The sequence below is a fragment of the Ascidiella aspersa genome, chromosome 3 (assembly GCF_963924565.1).
Source record: "Ascidiella aspersa chromosome 3, kaAscAspe10.2, whole genome shotgun sequence".
NCBI lineage: Eukaryota > Metazoa > Chordata > Ascidiacea > Phlebobranchia > Ascidiidae > Ascidiella > Ascidiella aspersa.
Window position 1 is genome coordinate 14,232,889 of NC_139449.1, and position 27,963 is coordinate 14,260,851.

The window sequence follows — 27,963 nt, forward strand, 5'->3', positions numbered from 1 at the left end:
TTATTTTCATGGGTGGTTCAATAATTGGGTCAATATATATAGATTATTTACCAGGTTAGTTTTTGTAATATTATAAATTACGCTCTGGTTTATTCGTTTTAAGATTTATATTAAGTTGTACTTTCTTGACTTGTTTCTGCAAACAAAAACAGATATGGGCCGAAATATTTATTGCCTTCACCCATGACTTTACAGATGCAAAGAAACTTTTGATGGACATATACACATACCAAAACTTTTCCTTGATTTGTTTCTGCAAGCACAAACAGATATGGGCCGAAAATTTTCTGCCTTTACTGCTGACGTAGATGCAAATTTTTACCACCAAAAACGCTTGTTGTTTTAAACTCCTCCCCCTCCACCCGGGAGTAAATATTTCATTAAAAAAACAATATTTAATTTTTTTTCCAACTATAGTTTGTTGTGGCCATATGAGTTACACAGCACGTTCACAACATCCATAATGCCGATTTTTATTTTTTTATTGATTTTAGCAGAGTTGTGAGAACTCAACTCAATGACTTGACTAAGTACACTAAGTTACTGTTTTCAAATGCTTTGACTTGACTGGGATTTAGTCTTTTGTACAAATTACTTCCACCCGATCCGTTAGAAATCAGTGCATTTCTAAGCAAAAAGGTCTACGACAATCAGGGCATCCAATGACAGAAAAGTCTAGACTTTTAGACCTTGAGGTCCTGGCAATGCACTGATTTGGACCTTTAGGTAAACTCCCGGCGTAGATAAATTAAAAATATTCATTAAAAGTTCAGAAAAGATAACAAAAAGTATGAGATAGGATTAATAACACTTGACCCACCTAAACCCTAACGCTAACCCGAATTATAACCCAAATAATGTGCGTTATTTTAATAATTCTTTCAATGCTGGGGAAAAAGGCCCAAACTCGGATGGTCATAAGATGGTTTCTCGTCCATTGTATTTAAGATTATTACGTCACAAATTGAGGTACTGGGACCTGAAGCGTTATAAGTATTAAATTATCGCACATTATTTGGGTTAGGGCGCTAGTTAGCGTTTGGGTTTGGTTGGGTCAAGTATTGTTAAACTTAATCTTCTTATGCACATTTGTTAATGCAAATCAGTGCATTGTCCAAGACCTCAAAGTCTAAAAGTCGGACTTTTTGATCCTTTGAATGCACTAATTGTCGTAGACCTTTTTGCTTAGAACTGCACTGATTTCTGACGGATGGCATGTTACTTCATCAGTCTTTCTGACAAATGACGTAGGTTAGAATGATGTGTTATTATTAAGCATATTTGTTTTAATAAAATTGGGTTATTTACTTCATTTTTCTACATAAAGCAAGTCGCTTGCTACATGTTGCGTTTTTAGTATTTTTTGTTCGAATTATTGCTCGCAATCGAGCGAGTTTACCAATTTTGTTAGCTAAATGTTTACTTGTTCTAACAAGACTTGACTTGGAATTGACTAGCTATAATTATGACTTGACTTGTTTTACACCACGGTTAATTAGTGTAGTAAAAGAAAAAACATTTTTTTAAAACCAATTTGTCTTTCAAGTACATTTTAAATACACCAACGGAGCTGAAAGAACATAAATAAGTCACAGTGATGACACAATTTAAAATACACAAAAAGATATAAAATGTAGATTATGAATAAACGTCGGATGATTGAATATTAGCGGTTGGTGCTGGGGTGTGTGGGGTTCTGCGAGAGCCAGCAGTGGTTGCACGAGAGCCGCGAGAGTGAGCTGAAGCAATACGGTCGAACCAGTCAGATGCAGTAGGTTGTTCAAAGTTTCTACTCAGTTCAAACAAATTAACAACCGACATTTTCTGTGATTAATATGTTAAGGTCATTTTTTTAATTATCAAAGTGGAATATGGATTAAAATTGATATTAAAAAAAAAGGATTAATCCGAATAGAACAGACTTTCAGTAAGGGATTATAGGTGTGGGGCTCACGCGCAATTTAAGGTGACTGGACGATTTGATCATTCAAAATAAAATAAAAAAGTATCCCATTGTTTAAATTTTAATGTAACATAGACTTTCCAATTTATACTATTGATGGGACTATTATAATGTGGTCCTGAAGTTGCGTTCATCTCGCATTTTGCTAATCAACCTTATGTGGAACGAAATTCATTATACCAGGGGTGGGCAATTATTTTTAACCGCGGGCCACATAAGAAACTTAAAATGTTGTCGCGGGCCTTTTTTTTTTAGGTGTACCGGTATTTCTCTTAAATTGCCTGCATTTTTTTATTATATAGGTTTTATATAGTTGCATATCTTTAAAGGGACTCCAGCCTTTAAGACTAAAAACCTTATTTTGTCCATTTAAGTTTTGTTCCGATTAATTTTGGACTTATTTCGTGTTTAGGTCTTATTTAGACTATTTCAGATCTTATTCTGTCGTGTTTATTACTGCGAGTATGGCGTTATTATGTCGGTGGACTTAGTACTATGGTATTATAGATTATCTAATTTAGGTATTGTTGCTTTGTAGGTCGTATTACGTTTTCTACTTAAAAGGCTTGTGGAATCAATGAGCTAAGCTTAATAGGAAAGTAAAAAATATATGTTTTATATAATAGTATAAGAGGACCTACATTATTTTTTCCTCGGCGCACCGGTTGAGAAACGCTGGGCTATTTGTTTTAAAACGAAAATTTTAATTTAGACATAGAGGGGAACGTTAAGCATTGAGCACAGATAAAAATATACATTGCTTGATACATACTTTGGTAGGTATAAATCGGGAGAAATACACAACATGGCATTAACTAAATTAGGCTGACAAACGTGAATCTGTGTTTCAGAGTTTAGAAAAAGGCATGTATTTCGTCCATATTTTAAAGTCGGAATACATTCGAAAGCAGCGCAATATATCTATATATATTAGGGCTAAGTTTGTTAAACTTTTGTTGGAGAGAGTGCCACAGTGCAGAGGACGCTTCTAATCTGTAAATATGGCCAAATAATTTGTGGAAGATACGAAATAGACAGAAAAGATTCGCGCGAAGCGCCAAAAAAAATCATTTTAGTCTTTAAAACTTGCTTAAAATAGAGTTTGGATCCGTCCCTAGAAATAGTGTTAACGATACAACCAAACGTAGAAATTCCCCCTTGTTTTCGCTCGGCTTATGTATTTTAAGAAAACTACGCCGCGGGCCGGATTAAATTGCTTGGCGGGCCGGATCCGGCCCGCGGGCCGTATATTGCCCAGATCTGCATTAGACACTGCGTTCATGCAGTTTGACAGGCGAAACTGGTGAGCGTTACCAGCTGGACCTAATATAAAACGCGCTTTGTTAAGGCCTCGATCAAATATATATTTAACAACTCGCCCATTAATTCCATCCTCTAAAAATAAAAACAGCATTATTTCGCAATACGTTTTTTGAAAGATACATTACTCTGCCCTAAGGAACAAAAACAACTTTGTTGGTATAGACCTTTTCTACTTTTATTACTCATGATTTCGTTATTTTAACATCATCATCAGTATTTAAAAAAAATAACATCATCATCAGTATTTTAAACTAAAATCACTATTTTTTTCCCATACCAATGCCCTAAAAGCAGACTATTTTACCCAGCAATAAGAATCAACTACAAAACGCATTAGGTCGTTTCTTAAAATAAAAATGCCATTGCTACCACATGTTTGTTAAACTGTAGAAAAATCAGTAAATATATTAATCAAACTAAGTAAGGATACAGCTTTTTCCGGTAAAGGTGGAAGTTGGAAGATAGATGGTGGTTGAGTAAGTCGCAGGTCACTTGAAGTACCAGTTGGGTGAAAATACATGTTTGCTCGTGGGTTATAGACATTGCCCATCTTTGAAGGCATGAATATGGCTGGCAGACTGACGTCTTGCAGAGGGCCACGTACACTTTTGTCACTGCGCTGCAACCTAATAAAAATTATAGTTAATCATTATACCTGCCAGGGATGGATCCAAGTATGACAGGGGGGTATTTTTGGCCTATATGTTAACTACACAAATGCAAAATGTTTTGCGCGCTTAGAGCGGATCAAAATCATGTTAATAGGATGTCTTAACCCAGTGGTTCTCCTTTTTTCTCATATTCCTCTCCTATAACATCAAGCACTGTCAAATCCTCCCGTAAAAATCAGAGAGTATTTAACCATTTAGCTCTGTTGACAGAAAAACAAAACAAAGCCAACCAGAGAACAAACAATATGTAAAACTGCAATAAACACATCTGCGCCATAAACCAAAACAGAAGAAAGCGAAGAAAATGTTGTTATTATAGTCTATTTTTTAGGTTTTGAAAGACATTTATTTTCTATTTTTTATCTTATAGTTATGCGGCATACAGTATTTCTGAAATGTTGCAAGTCCCCAAGCAGTTCTCCGTAATCTTTTTTACTTGCAAACTAACAAGTTTAAAATTAGGCGTCACACTTAGGCTACCAAAACACAGTCAAAATTCTGAGGGAATAATTGGCATTTTGTGACTGTATAATTAGTCTTGAAAGCTGTTTGTAAAAATAAATTCAGCAAACAACGCCAGGCTACACTTTTTTTTCAGCACCAACGCCAGGCTACACTTTTCGAATACTAATAAAGCTCTTTTCCTCTAATCAGCTATTGAAAGGGGGTACAATTTTCAGGACTTTAACCGGCTTTCAAAATTTTTTTTTTTTTAAGGTTGCGGAGTACTGCTCTAGTGTTCTTCTTTGGTATAGAGGTGCATCACATTGCATGTTAAATAATTTGAAAGTGGTAATCGCCTGAAAGTTGGACAATTCTACAAAATACCTGATTCGGTTTAAGTTTTTTGTATACCATAAGTGACTATAAGACAGCAATTTTGAAAAGCACAACAATAAAATAATTCAATAAACTTACGGCACAACTAACAAGGTTTTATGATACACATGTAGCAGAGCAATGGTCTCTAGACTAGATAAATGGTTGTTTCTAGACTAGATAAACTGTGAGGAAGCAGCAGACGATTATGGGCCTAACAGACAATTTACCAGTCATTGAAGGTATATATATACCAGTCATTGAAGGTATATATATACCAGTCATTGAAGGTATATAATATTTTTATTGCGTTAATTACCATATTTTTCATCCAAATTTCTCCCTAATTTCTCCCTGGAACAATTTTCCTTCCTAAAGGAGCCAAGTGGCGCCCTTTAAGAACCACTGTTCCCATTTTAATTAAATCGTTTTAGCCCAAAGGCGTTATGCGTCCCATCGCCCCTTCGAAAATAATAGTTTTGGCGAACTTAAAGAATATAAAGTTGATATTTCGCTTTGCGCGAATCGATAACATTTTTGTAATGTAGCTTTTCTATTGCAAGTAACTCCTCTCTAACCTAAAACTTTAACAAAATAAACGAAATGTGTGGTGTTCATCAGGTTACTTTTTATGACGTCACGTTTAGATGTTACTTTGTGACTTTACAATGTGACGTCATCTCTAAAAATAATTTCATGCTTCCCCAAACAAAAATACTAGAACCGCGCATGATACTTGTCATAAACATTTTATTGACTTGATGTTGTCAAATTGTGCTATATTTTGACTATTAAGCGGCGCCTCTAGACTGAAAAGGTTTTTCTTAAGGTGGGCAAAACATACTATAAAATTGAGAAAGATTTGCACAAAGCGTGAAAACGTTTACCTTTAGGTAAGTAGTGTTTAAACTTTAGCTTGTGGCACAGTAAAAAAAAACAATTTTGGTGAAATTTTGCATTAAACAACGATTTTATAACTTGAGAATCGCCCTTAATAGATGGCAAGACATTAGATATATATATACGAATAATATAAGTTTTGCAATGGATAGTGCGTATTCAAGTCTCACATGTGAACTGCATGCCTATTTGTAAAACAAATAAGTTATTTTTCAAAATAACGAAAGGTTTCGCGGCACACAAATCATTGAGATCATTGTTTTTGGTAGTTAAAGTGCTGCACCTTCAAGGATTCAACCCTGGTTTAGGCATCGTTTAATTTTTGACGGTACAATTAGTTTTGATTATGTTCGCTTTTAAAATACGTTGAAGTTACGCTAAAGTGCATTAAAGGTAAAAACTGTGTACCCCACAGGGGTTAAATATTTCACATGCAAAGCTCTATTAATTTGACTGCAACGGGTATAGGGTACAATAACATTCGCAAATAAATAATATAGGTATTCTTTTTGACATTTAATGAGCTATTTCGCTGTTTAATTTAAAGAGATTAATAATATACAAAGAACTCACTTGTACTGCGATGAAAGTTTTTTTTCTATGTTGGCGGAAATGTTATTTCGAATCCTGATTTCAAGTTGTTGACGTTTCAGACTCATCTCTTCATGTATCATTTTCATTCGATGCCAAACCTAAAGCAAAATAAAAGCGTTAACAGCAGTGGTCCTTTGAAGTATTTTGTGGAGCATACTGAAACAGTACAAAAAGGCCTTACTTTGCAAAAAAATAAACTTTTAAGTGTGCTGGAAGTGAAATTGGAACACACAAAGAGGTACTTTATCTCAGAGAAAAGTGTTAATTTTTGCGAATTTTGTTATCAGTGCTTTTGGGGAAAACTATAAGTGTTTAAATATGAACAGAGTTTAGTGGAACAAATTTGAACTCTAACTCGAATCAAAATTGCCCAGTAGGTAGGGTCAAAATGGACGAAGTGTATTTAAAAACAAAATAGAACTGTCTCCAAAAAGATACAAGATTTGACGAAATACAATATGAATAAAACATTTTAACAAGATATGTTATGTTAATTTTTAGTAATAGCTCGATATATTTTTTTTTAAATGTTGAAGTTGGTAGAATATAGTAAAACGCACTAGGTCCCCAAGACACATTCTTAACACACCTGCTTTGGCTACCAAAGTCTAGAAACAGAAATAACATATTTATAATACTCCTATCATACCTAGTATCGTTTTCATAGGCAAATATAGGCCAATCTTGGAAAAAATTATAAACAAATGTTTCTCAACTGATTTGTGTAGAACAAGTCACTATGAGAAAAATGATGTATTGTATTTATTTTCCTCAAATTATTTTTACATCTAGAGATTTGGCCTTTTTCGCAAGTTCACTACTCTTGTGCTCAATGAAGCGCAACTCAAAAGTTAGATGTAATGCCAGTTTCTTGTGTTTTCTCTGTGATATGAATTCCAGTACGGGTAAAAAAGTTGTAAACAACCACCAATGACCAAGGTGTGTGCGTTTGGCGTTACAGTGCAATATTTTGTTTATTCATTGTACTAGTTGTTTAACCTTGATGTAATAAATCTAATAAATCTGGACGTCACAAGTATGCGCGACGGAGTCATTCGGACAACGAGCGTTTGTCAGCAATGGCGTTAGCTGCAACGACGAGTAGATAGCTGAATACCACGAATATTTTTGTTCATGGTGCTACAACATTGGTTAGGAATGATTTAAATAAACCGTCTTTTGTAACACTGCGGTTCCAAGTCTAGAATTTTACAATTATCCCAATCAATTCCGTGTCGAAGTTCAACCGCATGCTCTGCCAGAGATGACCGGGATGCCATTTCGTGGCGGACATCACGCATATATTCAGGTTTCCTCGTATTAAAGAAACGTTTAGTTTCTCCTATGTAGGTTGCTTAACAACCTCCACAGGAAATTTCATAAACAGTCTCTATCTCTTGGCGTTTTTCCGCTTCAACTGGGTCTTTAGGTGATGGTTAAAGGTTTCCAATTTTCCTGAGCGGTTTAAATGCTGTTGAAATATCGTGGCTTGTCAAAATACGTTTTAGTTTTTCGCATGAATATAATAAATAATAGCCAGACCCTTCGGTTCTGGTTTAACTGCTATATGGTTAGTTTTGTTTTGTGGCTAACCAGTCAGGGTTTCCTTTTTTTCATGGCCTTTTTCACATGTTTAATTTCGTCAGCTTTGTCCGTATTGCTAGTGCAAAGTTTTGCAGCACGGTGTAGTAGGGTGTTCACAACCGAGCGTTTGTGCTGAAAAGGGTGGTCTGATCTGAACTTTGTTTACACCAGAAGAGCGATTTCTATCTATTGATATGTTGCCTGGTGGAAGTAATTCTTTTTTCAAATGTTCATTTTCTTCATAAAAATTATAAAGGTAAAATACAACTTGTGACGTCATGCCGGAGTGAATCGCTTATTTTTCAGGTTCGCATTCGCTTAATGTGCAAAATCTTCAAAATGTTAGGTTTAGTTCCGGTTCGGCTCCTTAAAATCTTACAAAAACGGTTTACGGTTCCGGAAAAGGCCTAAAACCGGTTCATAAGGTTTCGGTTGGGGTTTGGTTCGACTTCCTGCTTTGTAGCCCATAAATAATATAAATGACATCATTTAGACTTGTTAGAAAATAACCGAAATATTTGTTGGAAGTTCTTGGCACCTTTGATGAATCAACATAAAACATTTTTACGAGTATCTTGCCTTTCGATTCCAATTATACATAATGTTGGGTTCATGGCTTACAAAACACTAACCTGTTACCCTTAATTAGCCCCAGACACCAATGACGTTAAAACCAATGTATTACAATTGTACTAACGTTTTCAGGGAGTCGAGCTCCCCACACCGGAAGGTTTGGAATCTTCGGAGGTCGCCATCTTGCCGACAACATGGGTTGATCTCCTTTTTCACCGAGGCTATCTAAAAATAAAACATTCACTGAATGGGACTCCATCAAAATATATATTTAAGGTAATAAAATTAAAAAAAAACAATATTTTTTCCGCATGAATATCCTTAATTGATCGACTGATTCGGTTAGTCTGTGATATGAAAGTAAGATATGTAAGCCGTTATCGTTGATCAATTAACGACTGAAGGGCCAGATCACAGTTGTTGTACAAGTATGTATAATATATGCATCTTTCATTGACTGACTCGAATCTTTATATCCCCTTCAATATGACGTTGTTTGTACTAATTTAATGCAAGTAATGTAGTTATGGTTGTTTTTTGACCTGCCCACCTCTCAGCCTATGTAGCTCTGTTGGTAGAGCGACAGTCGTGAGTTCGAACTTCGTCGCAGGGTATAGTTGTTTTTCTAGCCTGGCTTGCATGAATATCCCTAATTGGTTGACTGGTTCGGTTAGTCTGCTGAAGACTTACGGGGTAATAAAACCAAATTGGTAACTAAACTAAGCATAGGCTAGTAACCCTGGTGAAAATGGCCTAATCCTTATACACAAAACTTAGCGACCAAGTTAGGATAGGCGATTCGTAATAAGTTTGACCATGATCAACTTGGGTCACCGCTTGTAATAGACTCGAACTTACTGAGATTTTATTGTTTTTACTATGAAAATATGAATTATACACATAATCTAACTTCAGTACCTATATGATATTAATATGTACATACGATTTTATATCAGTTGAAATTTATATACAAATTAATATTATTCCATTAGTAACTTAACCTTCATAAGTAATACATATTACACTTATAAATAATAATAATAATAATAATAATAATAAAATTTTGAAATTCCAAAGGGGGTAAATGCCCCGTGGTGGCGCCCATGTTAACAGCCCAACGTTTATTTTCTCAAGAGGCACATCTCAGTATTCAGAAACCACCCGATCCGTCAGAAATTATTGACACGACCTCAAGGTCAACAGTCAAACTTTTCTGCCCTTAGATGCCCTAATTGTCGTAGAACTTTTTGCTTAGAATGCACTAATTTCTAACGGATCGGATGGTTTTATCTCAGACACAAAGGAGTAGAAAAACCGGCCAAAGCTGTATGCATTCTTACAGTACGTTTAACCATGCATATTTAGGCAGAGTTCCAAAATATCACGCTTATTGCAGCGGTTTTAACAGTAAAAAAATTTCACTTTCAAACGGGTTAAGGATATTTCTTACGTTGGACGCCGTTTGGTACCGGGATTACGTGTTTGTTTTATTTATTTATTTTTTTTATAATTTCTGTAACCACGTGGACATTATCCTTCAGGTGATTTGTCGATCATTTTAGAAACAACATACAATATTGCAATTTGGTTACATGTTAAATCCACAATCATTTTTCTAAATTATCGGTTTTAACACGCGACTTCAGCAAACTTACACAGGGATGTAATTACACATCTTACTCGTCTTAGTTTAAAAGACAACAACTTATTAGACCGCGCGCCTACATGATTGTTATGACATAAATTCATGCTGCTCATTTAGTCGATCAATTTCAAACACATAACAAAACTTTGCTTTAGTTTATCTATTAATTTTGCATTGTAAAACACTGAGCTTAAAATTTTAACTACTTAAACTTGAGAAAAACAGTGTCAAAAAGCCCTTCATTTACAAATAATAGCCTTGATCACGTAGATAATTACGATAATTTGTTTGAAAAAGTTTTACGCTGTTACGTCAAGAGGTTTTTCACAAACTAAGAAATGTAGTTCACAAAGTCCGAAGAAGTTAATTTTATTTTTTACAGTCAGGCAGATAAATTGACACGGGCCGTATCCCTATAAGGATTTACTTTTAAGCATTTGTGAACTTATTTCCGACACCACCAGCAAACCGTCAAGGGACGACCAGCACGTTTCCTGTTTTACAATGTGAGCTACATGTTCTCCAATCACCGCGAAACAAAAAAAAACGATTATTCAACATGAAATTTCTACTTACCGAACGCGTAATGGCCATGTAGAACAACGTTTAGGCATAAGTAAAAATGTTATGCTATTTTAAATATTTTTGCATTATTTAGCCGTCCGACGAAAATGTTACGCGAACCGTAACATTATTTTTTAGTTACAGGTTTAAAATTGACAAATTCATTTTTTATAATAATTTGCTATAACAAAAGGCTAGCATGTTTATACCACCAAAATGGTATATGTTCAGGTACACACAACTTTTCACTATCGCAGCTTGAACCTCACCACACTATAACTCAGATTTGTAAATTCTAAGCAACCGGTTGCATGTACTGCGCGATTTAAAAAAAGTAACATCCACAAAAGCCTATAGCAGTAACTACAAAATTTACTTATAGACTGCACACTCGGTGCCCTCTTTTTGTTACCTGTTATATTTGAAGGTTGGTAAACGGTGGTAGCTTCAGCAAACTTCACTTCCTGAGAGGGCTGTTTTGTTGAGATGCCCTTTTTAGAAAAAAAAATATATTAAATAATGATAACACGTAAAAACAGAATTTTACTTTTAGTTAAAGAATCAATTTTTACTGTACCGGGTCAATGGTTCTAGTTGCTTGTAATTTGCCTACTTCAATCAACAGTTGTTGTAACTTGGCTTCATATTCATCCTGGATATTTTTAACCTCGATATCGTGTTGTTCTCTGATCACTTCTAGTTCTTCTGCTGCTATATAGCCCTGGAGCATAAAAGGGAATTCAAATTGCTGACAGCAATCGGAAGTGAATTTGTTAGGTGTTATAAACAACATGATATCAATTGCTGAGTAAACCTTGCTCGCAACCAATATATTTATTTATACTAAACATAAAAACGTAGCTGTCAACAACTGGCAAATATTCTACCGGAGAAATTATAATTACAATGCAATGTGGATGTTATTTCTGCATATTTAAATCAAGAGTGCCAAAAATTACAGCAGGCCAACAAGCCAGTTCTATAGACATTTCCATATTACACAAACAGTTTAAAACAAGTACTTGTGTACATTCACCGATTTGTGTGACGAAGAAGATACAAAAGACATGGCTGATGTTGAATGGTCCTGATATTCACGAGCAAACAAATTTATAAGCTCATCTTTGCTCACTTGATCTATATCTATGCCTGTCAAGCAACATACAAATTATACAAACAAAATAATTATATTGAATGACTAACGTTATACGAGCAAATAGAATCGACAACTGAAAAATCAGAGCATAAAACAAACTCATTGACCTGTGCCTTCTGTAATAGATAAAATTTGCAAACACAAACACCCGACTTGGACTGTCCTAAGATAGTTAAATTTAAGTAGAAATATAAAGTCGCTTTTTATTTTTCTTTCAATATAAATTTAACCTCGCAACCAGCGAAAATATGATTTTTTGTAGGGGTCTTTTCCACAGTAACCATGTTTTATGTGTAAACAAAAATCTTAATTGGAAGAGTAATCCAAACAATAATAATTATATTAATAAAAATAACTCATCTTGGAAAAAGTGCACAATGCAAGCAAACCTTCTGTTTTAAAGTATGAAACATAACAGCACACAAATGTCATGCTAGAGCACAATACCAGACATCAGACCATATTATATAGAGCCTTTAAAAAGTTTTAAAGACGCATTTTTGCACCAGTACACATACAAAAAGTTTTACAGTTTGGCTTGGTTGGGTATCTCAACATTTTCTAGATGTTGACATTACCCACATTCCATACTTAATCACAGAGGTTAGGATATAAATGAAGAAAAACAGACTGTGAAACTGGATAGTAATGAAATCAGTGCCAACTACAATTTGTTGTGTTAAAGAAATAATTAGCTGCTGATGCATTACCTCACGCATTGGGCTACTATAGTAGCTTTATACCTCACCCATGCCATGAACATAGGCCATAACAGGGAACATCCTCACTAAGAAATATTGACTCAATGTTTCTTTTTATAAAAGAATATTTAGTATTTTATATAAAACATGCCTGTTACATCTAGAATAAGTTCCTTAAATCCCAATGTGTTCACCATTGCATTAAGAATATGTGGCTCTTCACGCTTTATCAAGTGAAACTGAACTGGTAGTTCCCCAATCTTCCCAGGACTGTGTCCACCTGTTAGAAAAAAGAAAAATTTTGACTTTTTTTCTCTAATAACCATACTGCATAAATTATTTGTATTAGTTTACCTAAAACGATTTGTCATCAATAACGTTAATACAAGGTTGTCACATCACATTTTTTGTCTCAAAATATTGTAATAGACCCTTAATTAAACAAAGAACATTTAAAAACAACCTACCTATGCCCAATTTTATCCCTTTGACATCAAGCATCAATAATTCCTGATTTGCCAAATCTTGCTCAAACCTTGATGACTTTTCTAATAACTCTTGTTCTTGGGATGCATCGATTTTTTCGCTTTCACTTATATCCGATTGTTTCAAGCCAATCCATTGTAAGGCAATATTCTGGCAAGTTTTAAACATGTTATTGTTATATAGTTCATTTACATCATCAAAAATAACAAATTTCTCCTCCAAAATACTAAAATAAAAAACTAAAGGTAATGTTCTATTTCTAACATTTTAATATTAGTCATTAACAGTGGTTCTTAACCTTTTGTGTGTTGCGACCACCTTTCCAGTTCTCAATAACCTACGCAACACCCTGATTTTAATCATATACAATTTGTCATGCTCACATTTCCAGCAGATTGCTTTAAAATACGGAGGATTTACACCAAAATCATTCACAAGTAATCAAAGTTACGCTTTAAGGTATATTTATATCAAAAAACAGTTGTTCGTAACCTGTGTGTTATTAGGCCCAAAGAGGTAATATGACATTAGTTTGCGGGGTAATTTAGATAATCTTGTTTGGTTACATTCCAATACAATACAGTATGTTCAACCCTATAGATTAGAACACAGCAGGATAAAGTTTTGTGTGTGTTATGCCTTTTGTGACATTATAGTATGATGAAGATTTTAAACAAGCCATTAGCATTAAAAACTGGAATAAATCATATTATTTTACCTTGGCTTCGCTTTATTTAGGTTTTATTTGAAGACCAAACGTGCTGACAATCTTTTATGGTAAAGGTTTGGAAATGTCATCTAGTTGGTTGTCAATCATGCTTGATAAGCTACTTACAGCAGTGATTCTGAAACTGCAGACCGTGGCACACTAGCATGCCTTGAGAGATTCTCAAGTATGTCAGGTAACTACAAAGCAATACTTTTTGATGTTTGTACTGTGCCTCAAGTTAAAATGTCTTAATACCACTAGCTTAAAGTAAGAAAGTATAGGACCTCAAGACTAAAAATCTTTGAAAAGTTGTGTCATAGCTTACAAAGCCCGTCAAAAGTTGTACCAAACTAATTACTAAAAACGGTCTTTGTTACTCACCCGTTTCAAGCCCAGGGACTGAAGTGTTTTACACCAGGGTTGATACAAATTACATGTGGGGGCACTAGATTGAATGGCGCCGCTGGGGCACTGCTGTTTTGCACCGGACTGTTTGGAAGTTAGTGGTGGGGTTTGGGGTTAAGTAAAAGGATGTATAGGTCTTATTCTAACGGGTTTAGATCTTACACTGATTTAAACGCTGCCTTGATGCTTTATGGCCCGGTTTAATGCATACCAATTTTTACCATGTTTAATACTCTAGTCTTGTTCAATTCATTTTTTGCAATTTGCATAAAAAGAATCAGAGATTTACACAATAATTGGCCATCAGTATTGGGCATTAAGATATTTATTGCAGATTAAAAAGTTGAAATCCCGTTGATCATAATAAAAAATTATCTACATAGAGCAGGGGCGGGCAACGTATGGCCCGCGGGTCGGGCCCGCGACGAAATTTTGAGCGGCCCGCAAACAGTTTCTGGTGTTACATGATAATGTGTTCCGCGGTCACATTCTGCCACAATCACCCACTACTTGCTTACTACGTCAATTTATTAATATTGTTAGTTATTCTTTGGCTCTTTGTTTTCTTTGTGTTTTTAGATTCTTGTTTTGGGTTGAAATTATATTCAGAATTTACAAAGATATTTTCCCATGGATTTGCCCAGAAACGTAAGTTTGAGGAGGAATGTCGCGAATTTAACAAGGATTGAATGCCCAAGTACTTTTTCACTCAAATCGGCAAGAATCAGTATTTTCATTAGAATAACAAAATCCGAATGGTGAAAAACAAATGATTCCAGTTGCACATCAATGATAATGAAGAATGTTTGGATGTTAAGAGATAAATATAATTCGCTAATAAAAGCATCATCAGTAGGGCGGTTATTTTTTTACCAAAAAAAAGAAATTTTGACCTAAAAATATATTTTTTTGACAAAATTTTGACCTATTATAAATATATTGATTATTTTAAACAACAGCATTAGTGTCTTGGCGTCGTCAAAAACACGTTTTTGATGTTTTACTGACTGTCGGTCGAACACAAATCAGCTATTTTTTCGGGTTTATGCAAAATTATTGAAATCCTTAGTTGGTATTTTTGTCATTTCAAAAAGTGAAATAACTATAAATTGCCGAAGAAAACAAATACGCTGGTTATTTTAGAAAATGTTGCCAAGAGAAAACAGACAGCAAATACTGTTCAATACATTTGTCCAAATCAGAAATAAACAACTGTATAATGCAAAAACGAAGCTGAGCCTAATGCGATAAACTTGGACAGGGTGGATAATTCTGGAAGCTTGCGTATACACAGTTAAAATGTCGTTGAATATAACTAAAAAAAAAATTTTTTAGTAACATTTTAACCTTACGTCAATTATAAAAAAGCTGATAATAGTTTTTTTAATTTTGTAAACGATTTATGTGCATTTTTAATTGTTTTTGACTTGAAATAATTTTGACAAATTTTTACCTAACGTGTAATTATTTATCTCATAACATCTAAACAAACCGATTTTCGGTTTATAAAGTTGTACTTAGTTTATTCTTTAAGTCGTCAAAAAAAGTGTTGCCGTGTTTAACGAGTACAACGTTAGTCGCTATTATGCGACAAAACAAGCTTTGGTAGAACTTAATCCGGCCCAAGTACTTCATTTGGCCATATCTGGCCCGCCGACCGCCCCTGACATAGAGCATGAAAAGTTTTGTTCTTGCATAAAATGAATCTAGTTTTACCTTATTTTGCACATCATCCCAAGGTATAGTGAGCATTGCAACCATCTTTTTCTGTTCTCCTTGCAACAGAGCAATACTTATCTGAAACATCAAGGGAATGGTCGATGTAATGTGGAAATGACTTTCAAGATTTGCCATAAGTAAACTATTGCTTACATCTGTATGGCATTTTAAAAAAGGAGTCCACAAGGCGTCAGCTTGAGGTCAAATAGAAAATTTGAATTATAAATACTTTAAAAGTGTGATAAATTTAAAAGTTGCAAATCTTCGTATTTATAAAGTTTTTTGTATGATTGGTTCCTTTGGCAGATTTTCATTGTCATTGCTTGCTTGATTCACCCCTGTCTGGAGCAAGTATTTAATAAGAATAAAGGAGTAAACAGACAGGGGCATGACAATGCCAAATATTGCTAAATATAATATTTCAAAAAAATATAACATGGCAACCGTTACATGTTTGTGCACCGTTAATACAAATACTGACCATAAATAGATAAATCTTACAATTACTTACAAAAATATTCCGAATTACTTCCATAAAACTGAATATTTATCTATCAAAATAACCTTAAATTATAATAGGCAGATCATATTTTTGTGGTAGATAACTTACAGGTTCTGTACAATTTTCAGGTACATTGAATATAACTTGCTCATATATTTCTCTGTTCACTTGGGGGAGACCAGTGACGCCTGTGGCCAATGTTGATTCATCATTGTTGGATTTATTTTTTTTGAGTATTCCCCCGGACTTGGATATAGATAAGTTCTTTTTAGATGGGTTAGATATGTCTGCAGAAAAGTGGTATTTAAAACGTTAAATCAAAATATTATTTTTACAATGGATATAGGTTTATCTTATAATAAAATTTAGAATTCATTATTACCAGACGGTGGGCTAAGTGGGTTGGAAGCAAATCCTATTGACTTTCTCCGCCCAGATTTCTTTTTTACCTTTATCTTAGCTTCTTCCTTAATAAAAATTCACAAATAAGTGCAATGGTATGTTAGTTTTTGTTTTGCATATCTTATATGCATACTCTAGGCCAGGGATGGCGAACCTTTTCATTGCGCGGGTCACAATCACGCATTTAATCCTAACAGACTGCACAAGTTGGTCATATATTTATTTAATTATAGGCTATGCTAATTTTATGCAAAACTTTCCTGCTGATGTGTCTGGGTTGCTAAAAATTAATTCCAGCTTTTTGAAGATTTACAAATTCGGATTTCCACGAATGTTAAGAGCCTAAATTGTTAAAAAGCGCTGCAGTGTTTTTCATGGGATAACAGGAGTACAACAGAAAGTTTTTCAGCATGTTTTACCAGGATTTTCAGAATTTTTAGTCTGCGAGCTTTTAATTTCCTTGCTTTTAGTTGTCTGCTTTTCATTTGCGCATTGGTTGAAGTGTAGGCCGACTCGTCACCCCAGAAACACTTTTGCATGACCCACAGATTGGGCAGCCCTGATTTAAACGATAGAGTGCTGCTATCTAACGAAGATTTGTTTTTTTTTAGTTTAACTTTTTCTGAAAATGATTGATCACATTTTGGTATTTCTAGAGGGACAAGTTGGTCAGTAAAAATGTGTGCTGCTCTAGGTCATAAAACATTGACAGCATTAGTTACTGCATTTTAACTAATGTAAATAGTAATGAGATTAAAATATGTATGTACCTTTATCTTGACAGACATAACATCTATGTAAAACCATATATATCATGTAATTACCATTTCAGAATTATCTTGGGATTTTTGTTCTTCACCTGCATTTGCTAGTTCAAGCGACAAACCAGCAGTGTTTATATTACTTCCCGCAAAACTCACACTATAAGCAACTTCTGAACCATCATCATCTAAAAAAAGTTTATTTATACGCTCTTAATTAATGAACAACGCATTCCACTAGGACCAAATCTATTGTATGTAGAATGTGGGATTGTCTGTTAAAATCAATGTCATTCATTTTCACACGGGCCCAAGAATACCTTTTAAGAAAAGAGGTCTAAAGAGTCGAATAGCAAGTTGTGTGTGGTATTTAGGCTCATGTGTCCAAACCGCTTGCTCCTTAACCTCAGGTCGAATCTCAACTCCAACTTCATGGCTTTCTACACGACGAAAACTTGCAACCTGCAAAAAAAATATAGCAATCAACATTATTGAAAATAGCAATCCACATTATACCACAAGCACATGAGTGGTATATAACCTCTCTAAAATACATTAATTTTATTTTAACAGACCTTAGTATCTGGCAATACATCTTCCACGTTAGCAGTGCTATCAGATATCTCGGAGGGAACTCCATCTCCTTCACTACCAATATCTGAACCAGCCTGAGGAGTTCCTGTTTAATAATGATATTAGGGTTATATTAATTTTCCTTTCAATAATTGTTATCAGAAAAGTGATGATATGGCTTTCAGGCACAAAGGGATTTTAACCAATTTTTTCACATTATTTGTAGGGATACAAATATTTTTTGTAATTGTAATTGCAACTTTTTGAGTTAATATAATTATACCTAAATAAATCTAATATTTTTTTACTTGTTGCAAGATAAGCTAATTTTGATTAGTTATAAATTATATAAATTCTACAAATATAGGTTTGATGTTGGTGTTATTGTTTGAAAATCAGAATTGGGGCGGCTATGAGGCAAATCCTTTAAAATTGTTTGCAGTGACCCTTTGTAAATGACAAAAAATCACTGTGGCTCTTTGCAAAATGAAGTTCCTGTCAATATAATCTAGTTAAAGTAATTTATTTTGTGCTTTGACTGAATCGTTTATATGTTGTATTCTATTATGGTGATTGTATGTTTTATCATGAGTAGCACCTCTTAAACTTTTTAACAAGATAAATGCACTGTCAGCTTTATTGGGCTTTACACAACCTTTCAATGTATTTTCTTGCTAGCCACCCACTGTTTAGGTCTATTGCCATTCTAACTTAATTTTGCTAAATTAAATACACAAATATTAAGCAAATATTCTTGCCGTCGTCTGTTACAACTCTTTAAATAAAAGTTTTGCTAAATTAAATAAACAAACACTTTTTATTTTTATTTTGGACATATTTTTTTGGCCATAACCTCTAATGTTAAACACAATATCAGTTGCATATTTATGATCAACCAGCCCAAAGGTTTTAAATTCAATCAGTACTTTAAGGTAACTTGTTTCATGACAAAAAATTATGACATACAACAATAATCATTACAATGTGACAATTAATAATTTTTTTAATGTGTCTATTTTTAAATAGAGGATGCAGTTACACTTTACCACATATATAAATGTATTTTACCATATATATAAAACATAAGTACAACAAAGCGATTTGGTACTATTGAGGGTTGGCCTTGAATTAAAATTTGCAGTCAGGTGACTACCTACCAATCAGCACTCGCCCGTACAAAATAACACTTGCCAAAATGCTGGCACGCCTCTGGTATATTTGTGTCTTCAAAATTGTTTTTTTTTGATAATTTAACTTGCCTTACTATTTTCGGTGCGCTTCACAGTTCTTAAATGGCCAATCAGCGTGTTTATTTACACACATGGATGGACAAATGGAATGTAACTATGTGCAATTTAAATAAATTGATGATAATTAAATTAAGCTGTTGAGTAATCCTTGTGTCCAACTTATAGATTTATAGTCATTACGACTGTTCTCAACAAAGTAATAAATATTTATTTTTTCTGTGACAGTTTAAATCATAGAACATACAAATCAGATGCTAATAACTATTTCCTAACCTGCAAGACCATTTGGATGTTCATCGAAAAATACTAACTGCGTAGAACTTTTTAACACAAGAAAGCGTTTTGGCAATTTCTTATTGGAGTTGCGCAAGAGTGTATCGTAAGCCATTGAAAGAAATAATTGGCCTTCAGTCTTAGTTAAACATAATTTGTTACAAAACAAAAATTTGGACCTTCAGTAGGTCTGGAAACAACAACTAATTTTTGTCCAAGGTCACTTGGACGAGTGGGTGTCAAACAGCACTCGCTAGAGTGAATTGCACTCGCATTGGCAGGCGCGCGCGTGCAAAATCCCAACCCTGCTATCTTCATATAATTAACATTTACCATCATCATCAACTGGAGGAGAAGCAGCAATCACTGATAGCATAAACCTTTGCTTGTCTGAAACTCCATCATCAGGGTACAAATTATCATCACCAACTATGCAATAAAAAAACATACGATTTATGCAACATTGATATTGCTTTGTGCAACAGTCATAGTGAATTATTCAACAGTAAGTATGAACATCTAACCACATTGTTGTTTCAGTCCATATAAAGAGGCTTATTTGACAGGATTAGGATGAATGTCATGGACAGAAAGCTTTAGATGTCCAGAACATGTTTGTTGTTTTAGAAGTGATATTAATACCACTATTGACAGCAAATTTGTCCTGATAGTGTAAATATTAGAGCAGTGGTTAACCTTTTTTTTACAGCGCCCCATTTGGTAATTGCCCTGTGCCTTGCCCCCATAAATATTAAATAATTATCGCAAAAATATTTGTGTTCATATCGCAAAAAAAAATGTGTTTATTTTGTTTGAATTGGGTTTTAACATGACACATTGGGCAAACACAAATTGTATGTGCTTAATATATTGGTTGTCAGAATAGATTTTGACAAACCTGTTGTGAAGACATTGACTACAGTTGAAAAGTAGCATGGAAACAACTTAAAACTGTCGCCAAAAGCGCAAAAATTAAACATTATCTTAATAATATTAAAAATTCTCGTAAAACAGATTTCCACGGCGCTAACCAATTGTGAGATACGAATGACAGGTTCGTGCAAAGCGCAAACATATTTCGCAGATTTCTTGTTTAAAACAAGTTTAGTTGTTAAAACTGGGAAAACCACAGTTTGTGAGGGTGGCATGGTTCTGAACCCCTGTGTAGAACTTAAATCTACATTGACCATACCATTAGTCAAATACAGTTAAAATTTTGTCAAAGTTAACACGCTAGGGCAAAATTATTTCAAATCAAAATTGATTAAAAGTGCACATCATCTTTTTTCCTTTTTTTCTTGCAATGCTATGTCGTGGGCATGTGAACAAGGATGGACATCGCTTTTTCACTGAGATGTCGGTATTTAAGAATGTTGACAAGCGATACCCAAAATTCCACCCAATCTGTTAGAAATTAGTGCAGTTCTAAGCAAAAAGGTCTCCAACAATTAGGGCATCCCAGGGCAGAAAAGTCTGACTTTTATACCTTGAGGTCATTGCAATGCACTAATTGGACCTTTAGGTAAACTCCCGGCATAGATAAATTGAAAATATTCGCTGAACGTTCACAAATTTAAAAAGAAATGTGAGCTAGAATTAATAGTACTTGACCTACCTGAACCCAAATGCTAACCCGAATCCTAACCCAAATAATGTGCGTTAATTTAATAACTATTTAAATGCTGGGGAAAAAGCCCAAACTCTGGTGGGCATAAGATAATTTTTCGTCCGGGTTATTTAGGAGGGAACACACAAAAAACCTAAAAAGCAATAATACCACAGTATTAGAACCAACAACATAATACAGCCAAATACGCCGTAATATTCGCGACAGAGTAAGAACTTAGTCTTCTGAATAAGACATAAACCTGTCGGAATATGTCCTACATTCATCAAAATAAGCCCTAAAAGGCCAAAATAACATCTAAAACTGTGAGGAGAGGGTATGCGACGTTGGGGTTAAAATTATAAGCGGAGTTAGTAATGTACTGGTGGGGTTAGGTAAAATGTTGTATAGGCCTGGTTCTGGCCATTTAGGTGTTATTCCGACGGGTTTAGGTCTTACTCCGTTTTTTTTTTTTTGTATTATGACTTTTAGATATTAGTGCTGTCCATGTAGGATTGTTATGTCACACCTTGAGGTATTGGGACCTAAAGCGTTTATGTAATTATTAAATATTTAAGTTAGGGCGCTGGTTAGCCTTTTGTTAAGTATTATTAAACTTTATATTCTTTTGCAGATTTATTCTTCTTTTGCAGATTCAGATCGGATGAAAATTCAGTATAGTTTTTAAACTGTTTAAACTCTGACTTTTAAACCAATTATGATCGTAGCTCAATAAGTAAAGTAGCCCAAGTTACACTTCCAAATGCGGCCAGCGGGACCAAAATATGTGGCCCGCGGTGTGCTTTGGTTTTTGACCAGCACTACAAACATGCAGTTGTAGGCTTTTGAAATTGCTTCAGGGCATCGCTGCAACCATATTTTGCTCTAACTAGTGTGTCACAAACTTTTAACTGGAGTTAGTATTTTGTGCTGGCAAACCTTAAATGTGTACAGTAAAAACTGCAGATCGCATTAGGCTACGAACTGTGGTTTTGTATTATATAGTTGTTTATCTCTGATTTGGACAACTGTTTTGCTTGTCTTTTTGTGCTTGTGATTTGCAATTGTCCCATTTCCTATTTCGATAACTAGGTCTATTTTAATTTTCTGCAATTATTTTATGTTGTATTTCAACTGTTTACACAACTTTTTTTTAAAAATAACTTGGCATTTTTACAGTTGTTTGTCCTTTTCAAATGACAAAAATATCAACTAGGCATTTTTGGCATAAACCCCAAAAAATAACTCATTTGTGTCGACCGGTAGTATTTAAAACATCAAAAACGTGTGGTTCACCACGCCAAAACACTAATGCAGTATGTCAAAAACAATATGTTGTGTAAATCAAAGTATTTCTTAAAGGTCAAAATTTGTCAAAAAAAATATATTTTAAGGTCAAAAAATAGTCGTCCTACATATCATACTGTTCTGACTAAACATAGTCCATATAGGCCATTACAGGCTAAGTAGTAAGTTCCAAAAAAAGTAGCAAATTGTCCAAGAACCGAGAAACTTTTGAAAGATATTAGCCCAAAAATGAATCATTTTTTCAGTGACCTATCGAGACATGTGTCATTTTAATGCAAAGCATAGAACAACATTAAAGCAGAACTAACAACAAACAAACACAATATAAAACCAATAAAATCACTATACAAGTTAAATATTGAAGTAGAGCTAGGGCCCCCCAAAAATTGCTTGGCATCCCGTAGGGACGCCCCAAATTAAGCAACAATACAGCATACACATTAAAGCCATGGCCCTGTTATGTAGCAGATAAGCCTATCTGGATACAATTCAAATATAAAAGTGTTTTTGGATTGAATCGGATAATATGTAAAAACAATATTACACTATAAACATGTGTTGATATTTATCAGACTACCTTGTCCATCTTCTTCTTCGTCATCACTTAATTCCACTTCCATCTCACTTATGTTGACTCTGTTAAACACCAGTAGTACGTTTCAAAACCACCAATAAGTTACTAAAACACTCGGATAGTTGTAGCTTGTTAGCTCAATTGCAAAAAATAAGCCAATTTAATATTGTGATAAACAAATTAATTTTTTCTGGTTTTAAAATTTCAAAAACAAACACCTTTTTTAACTTCATACTTATTTTGGTCCTAAAAGGCTTGGAAATTATAGGGTGAGTAGCCCCTGGTAATATAAAAACATATATTCATTTGGGTAATGGATAGGTGCCAGTGTCATCTTACTAACAATATATTATCAGTCATCCCTGATTGTATTACATTTCAAAACATCCTTACCCCATTTTAATCTTTTTTTTAAAGGCTTCAATCATAAATTTCCATCTACGGCCATATGAGTTTGCACTGGTAACCTTAAAAAGCATTTTTAAAACGTTATAACGATTTAAATTCTATACTATTTAAACAAAACAATATTATAATTGTTTATATAGATTAGGGATCTGGATCTAAATAAACATTTAGGCTCAATAGATCCCATTTAACGATGAGCCTTGTTGGAAATTATTTAAATAAAATATTATTTGTAAATTGATATATTTTACTGAAGAACCTGAACTTTATAATATTTTCCAATATCAAACTTATGATGTAAGCTCCAGCAGTATGACAAAAAACATTTCAGTAGACATTTAGCTTACAAAACAAGAAACCCTGTTGCTTTTTTGAAAATTACCAATGAATATTGTAACATAATTATAATAATTTGTTAACCAATCGCTATGCACCAAGGAAAATTATGTGAATAGGCAATGTCCTAACTAGCAGAATACAAAGCATAACAAGTTAAACTATTTAGCACCAGACTTATACTTACCTTAGCAAAAGCCTTTTCCCAATTCATAATTCTTTTTTCAGTATCCAGTCGTTTAGTGTGTGCATCAATCAACTGAAGCCTTCTAATAGCAATGTTTAGCTGACGCTGTTTACTTTCATAATCTGAAAGGTAGTATATCATATTATGTTTGAATACCAAATATAAATATTACGTTTTTATTAAATAGAAGAAAATTGAAAAAAAGTGTTTTTAAGTTTGATTTTAGCCCACCGCTAGATAAAGGTTGCCAAACCATGATTTTTAATTGATTTTTTGAAATATAATGGCCAACTGTTACTTTAAAAGTGAATAAAAATTGTATTTATGATGAGTCAATTACTTTCACAAACCACCCTGAAAAATAACCCCGCTGCCAAAATATACAACAACTGAAACCCAGTTTAGTTTATTGTTGTTTTAGGGGGTGCTGAGCACCCGAAGCACCTCAAACTCAGCGTACTTAAATCTACAAATAAATTTTGCCTAATTTGTAAGAAGGTCCGGTCAACCAAGTCGGCCGGTTGGTTACTCTCATAGCAAGAGAGGGGCACATCAAGGTTTGCGAGTGTAAAGTGCAAATTGAAAGGCCTCTCAATACTTCAAATAGAAAGAATATTATTTTTTACAGACGTTGAAAAAATGACTCGCTTTCTATTTGTAGTATTGCAAGACTTCTAGCTGAGACATGATTATAATCTGATCCTTCAGAAATTAGTGCATTTCTAAGCAAAAAGGTCTACAAATTAGGGCATCCAAGGGCCAAAAAGTCTGACTTTTAAACCTTGAGGTTGTGGCAATGCACTAATTGGACTTTTAGGTAAACTCCCGGCATAGATAAAATGAAAATATTCTGCTGGAAAAGGCCCAAACTCGAGTGGGCATAAGATAATTTCTGGTCCATGGGCATATAGGATTATTATGTCACATATTGCTGTATTAGGGCTTTAAGCATTTATAATTGCTAAATCAACACACAATATTTTGGTTAGGTTGCTGGTTAGCATTTGGGTTGGGGCGGGTCAAATATTATTAAATTTAATCTTCTTATGCAGATTTGTTAAGTCAAATTAGTGCATTGCCTAAGACCTCAAGGTCTATAAGTCTTTTCCGAACCTTTAGATGCCCTAATTGTTGTAGACCTTTTTGCTTAGAACTGCACTAATTTCTCATGGATCAGATGCGATTAGAGTGACTTCCTCTGGTATGTTGTTTAGCAGGCTTAGAGTGTAGCGCATGATAGCCTTCCAACGGTCATGCAATTTTCACATTTAAACAGTAACATTTTCTATTGCAGTGGAGGTTGTTATAAGACGCGAGTCAAGCAAATTTAATCTGAAAGGGCCAAAGCCTAATTATTTCTTACAGTGTTTGTACTTTTCTAGGAACTAACAAGTGTTTTTTTTAAGTAACTGGTAATAAAGTGAATAATGTTTTATTTTGTATCGTATATAATACAACAATATAATCAGTTAATCACTATCAGGACGCAGAAATTAAAATTCAAGTCTTGACTTACTGTTTTTTAAATACCAGTTGTCATCCTTGACCCTTTTTTAGGATCGCCAGAACCAGAACCTAATGGTCTGTTTTATTTCAACTAAACTAAGTCAACTAAAAAATATACACAAGTTGAAGAGAGTTGACTTTGTAACAAACTGGTAAATAGCGTATTTAACCAGCTCAAAACCGGGTATTTCATCTCTTGATAACATATAACTAACAGCAAAAGTAGCAAATTTGTTCTTAAAAAGTGTATCAAACTGTGTTCCTTCATATGAGTCTGGAAACACGATAAATATAAAAGCTTGCGCAAATTTTTTTATAAAAGTTTAGCTTGATATGTTTTTTTTTCAAATAGCACACATATCAGACATTTACTACTGTGCTTAGTTATACCAAATACATTATTTACATACCATTGTGCAGTTTTTTTAAAGCCTCACTTCTTTGCTCCCATGGTATTGAATATATGTTTACAAGTCTTGTAAGCTCTTGTATTGGTGTATGCAAATCTGTGATGCTGAAATAAATTATGAAAATAACGCAATTTTATCATACATCAAGAATAGCCTAATTAAGTAGGTTTAAAGGAATATGATACCAGCTACAGCAAAGTAGTTTTATATAAACTGTTTAAAACATATGAGATACAACCTTCGAAACATCTTTCCCATGCTTAAAGTAATTGCAACAAGTAAACTTGGGGGTAAATCATGCTGGAGTAATTCATCCTTTAACTCCAATAGTTCATTGAATGAGGCATCAACCAAAGACAAGCAGCTCATCACTCCTGTAGTATCAATCATGTATTGTATGAGTAATTAACCCAGTAAACCTTGCTTGAAAAAGAGTCTTTCAAGGATAGAGCAATGGATACCAGGGGTTATTAAAAAAAAAAAAATAGAACAGCACTTTGTAATTTAAAGGGAGGGAATTTAGGTACAACCAATAAAAACTGTTTTGGGATGCATAAATAATATAGAATAAAATGTAAAATATGTATGCTATGACCATATTTACCTATAAGTGTCTCATAATAGACCAGTGGTTCTCAAACTTTGTTTAAAAATATTACGCAACGGTCCCCTAGCAGTTTTTTAAATTGCTAATTGTCAACTAAAAAATATACACAAATAAACACAAAATAACATGTTGATTTTAATTGTATCAATAGGCCTGTTGATACTGTATTTAGTATTGTAATGCTAACAAAATTACTTTATTTGAGTGAAGTAATCAAGAACAGTTTTAAATCCCTGGCCATACAGCCTACAGCGACAGCGCAGCAAGCTGTAAGAACGTAATTCTCATTACCACAATGCAACAATATGACGTCACAATGCACAATTCAACTCAAAGCATGCAATTATGTGAATGAACAACTTATAGTAGCTTGTGATAACAAGTGCAAACAAGTTGAATTACGTTAGCGTAATGTCACTTTGAGTGTATGGGTCTAGCCTGAGTTTGGCTTTCCCTTTTTGTCCCACAATTAGGCCTATGTATGGTATATTTATTATTATTGTTTTTGTTATGCTTGGTTTGGATTAAGTAAGTTGCCTCAAAATATTATTGCCCAAAAATTTTCTTCTTTAGAAGAACCGTGTTGATTTTTTTGTTGTGTGCTTGGCGGTCCCAGAAAATTGTCTCGCTGACCCAAAAAGGAGCGCGGTTCCCAGTTTGAAAACCACTGTTATAGACAGTCAATAGACCTTTTTCAGGATTTCACTTTTATGTAGTCCATTAAGTATCTTTTAAACAAACAAGATTTAAATCAGGTTTAAGCATCCCAAAAAATACAATGTTTTTTAAACCCCTGAATCTTTCACACATATTTCTGTTACTTCATTGTCTTTTTTAAATACAAAGCTTGAAAACTTATTTCTGAGAGTTTATACTTAAATGCTGATTTCATGATTTTATTTCAGCTTTTATTGTATCATGTTTTACTAGAAAAATTAAGAGAACAATACCTAAATATCTTATGTTTAATTACACTCACAGAAATAAAAGTCCAAATGTACTCGTTTGTTTTACATACCAGAAAGGTTGTTTGGCTATTATGGTCACTTTGAAGTAAAAACATATTTATGGTTAAATGACAATGTTGATATTATGATTCTACATTCAAATGGATATTTTAACTAGTTTTTGAGGAATTACAACGCTCCAAATACGGTTTGAAACAACCATTGGGCCATATCCAATCAGTTCAACCTATGCATAAATAAAATGGAAAAAGGGAATATTTGCATACCATCACAAAGACAATCAAATTTGTTCTGTTCTTGTAGCTCTTTCTCAAGTTGTGCAGCTCTCATTCGGGCTTCTTCTGCTTCTAATAAAGCATCTTCTTCCTCATCTTCTGTATTGTCCATCTTAATCATTGCTTTTTTGGGTTTCATTTCTAGGTAACTACAAAACTTTAATGAAAATTAGATATTTTAAAAATTCAGCAATGATTAACTTAA

The 27,963-nt window shown here is 33.9% G+C and overlaps 1 protein-coding gene across 1 annotated transcript; it reads right to left on the reverse strand.

The window, feature by feature from the left end:
* Nucleotides 1-1,568: 1,568 nt before the first annotated feature.
* On the reverse strand, nt 1,569-27,963 carry LOC146160334 (uncharacterized). The gene is given in 22 exon segments (XM_083384098.1): nt 1,569-1,824; nt 3,717-3,912; nt 6,250-6,368; nt 8,552-8,652; nt 11,049-11,127; nt 11,214-11,357; nt 11,673-11,785; nt 12,645-12,773; nt 12,961-13,129; nt 15,810-15,890; nt 16,423-16,601; nt 16,697-16,781; nt 17,541-17,665; nt 17,798-17,939; nt 18,032-18,156; nt 19,907-20,002; nt 23,065-23,123; nt 23,455-23,528; nt 23,993-24,114; nt 25,909-26,012; nt 26,147-26,282; nt 27,750-27,963. Coding segments are annotated over 22 exon segments (2,712 nt in total). The 5' UTR covers nt 27,898-27,963; the 3' UTR covers nt 1,569-1,638.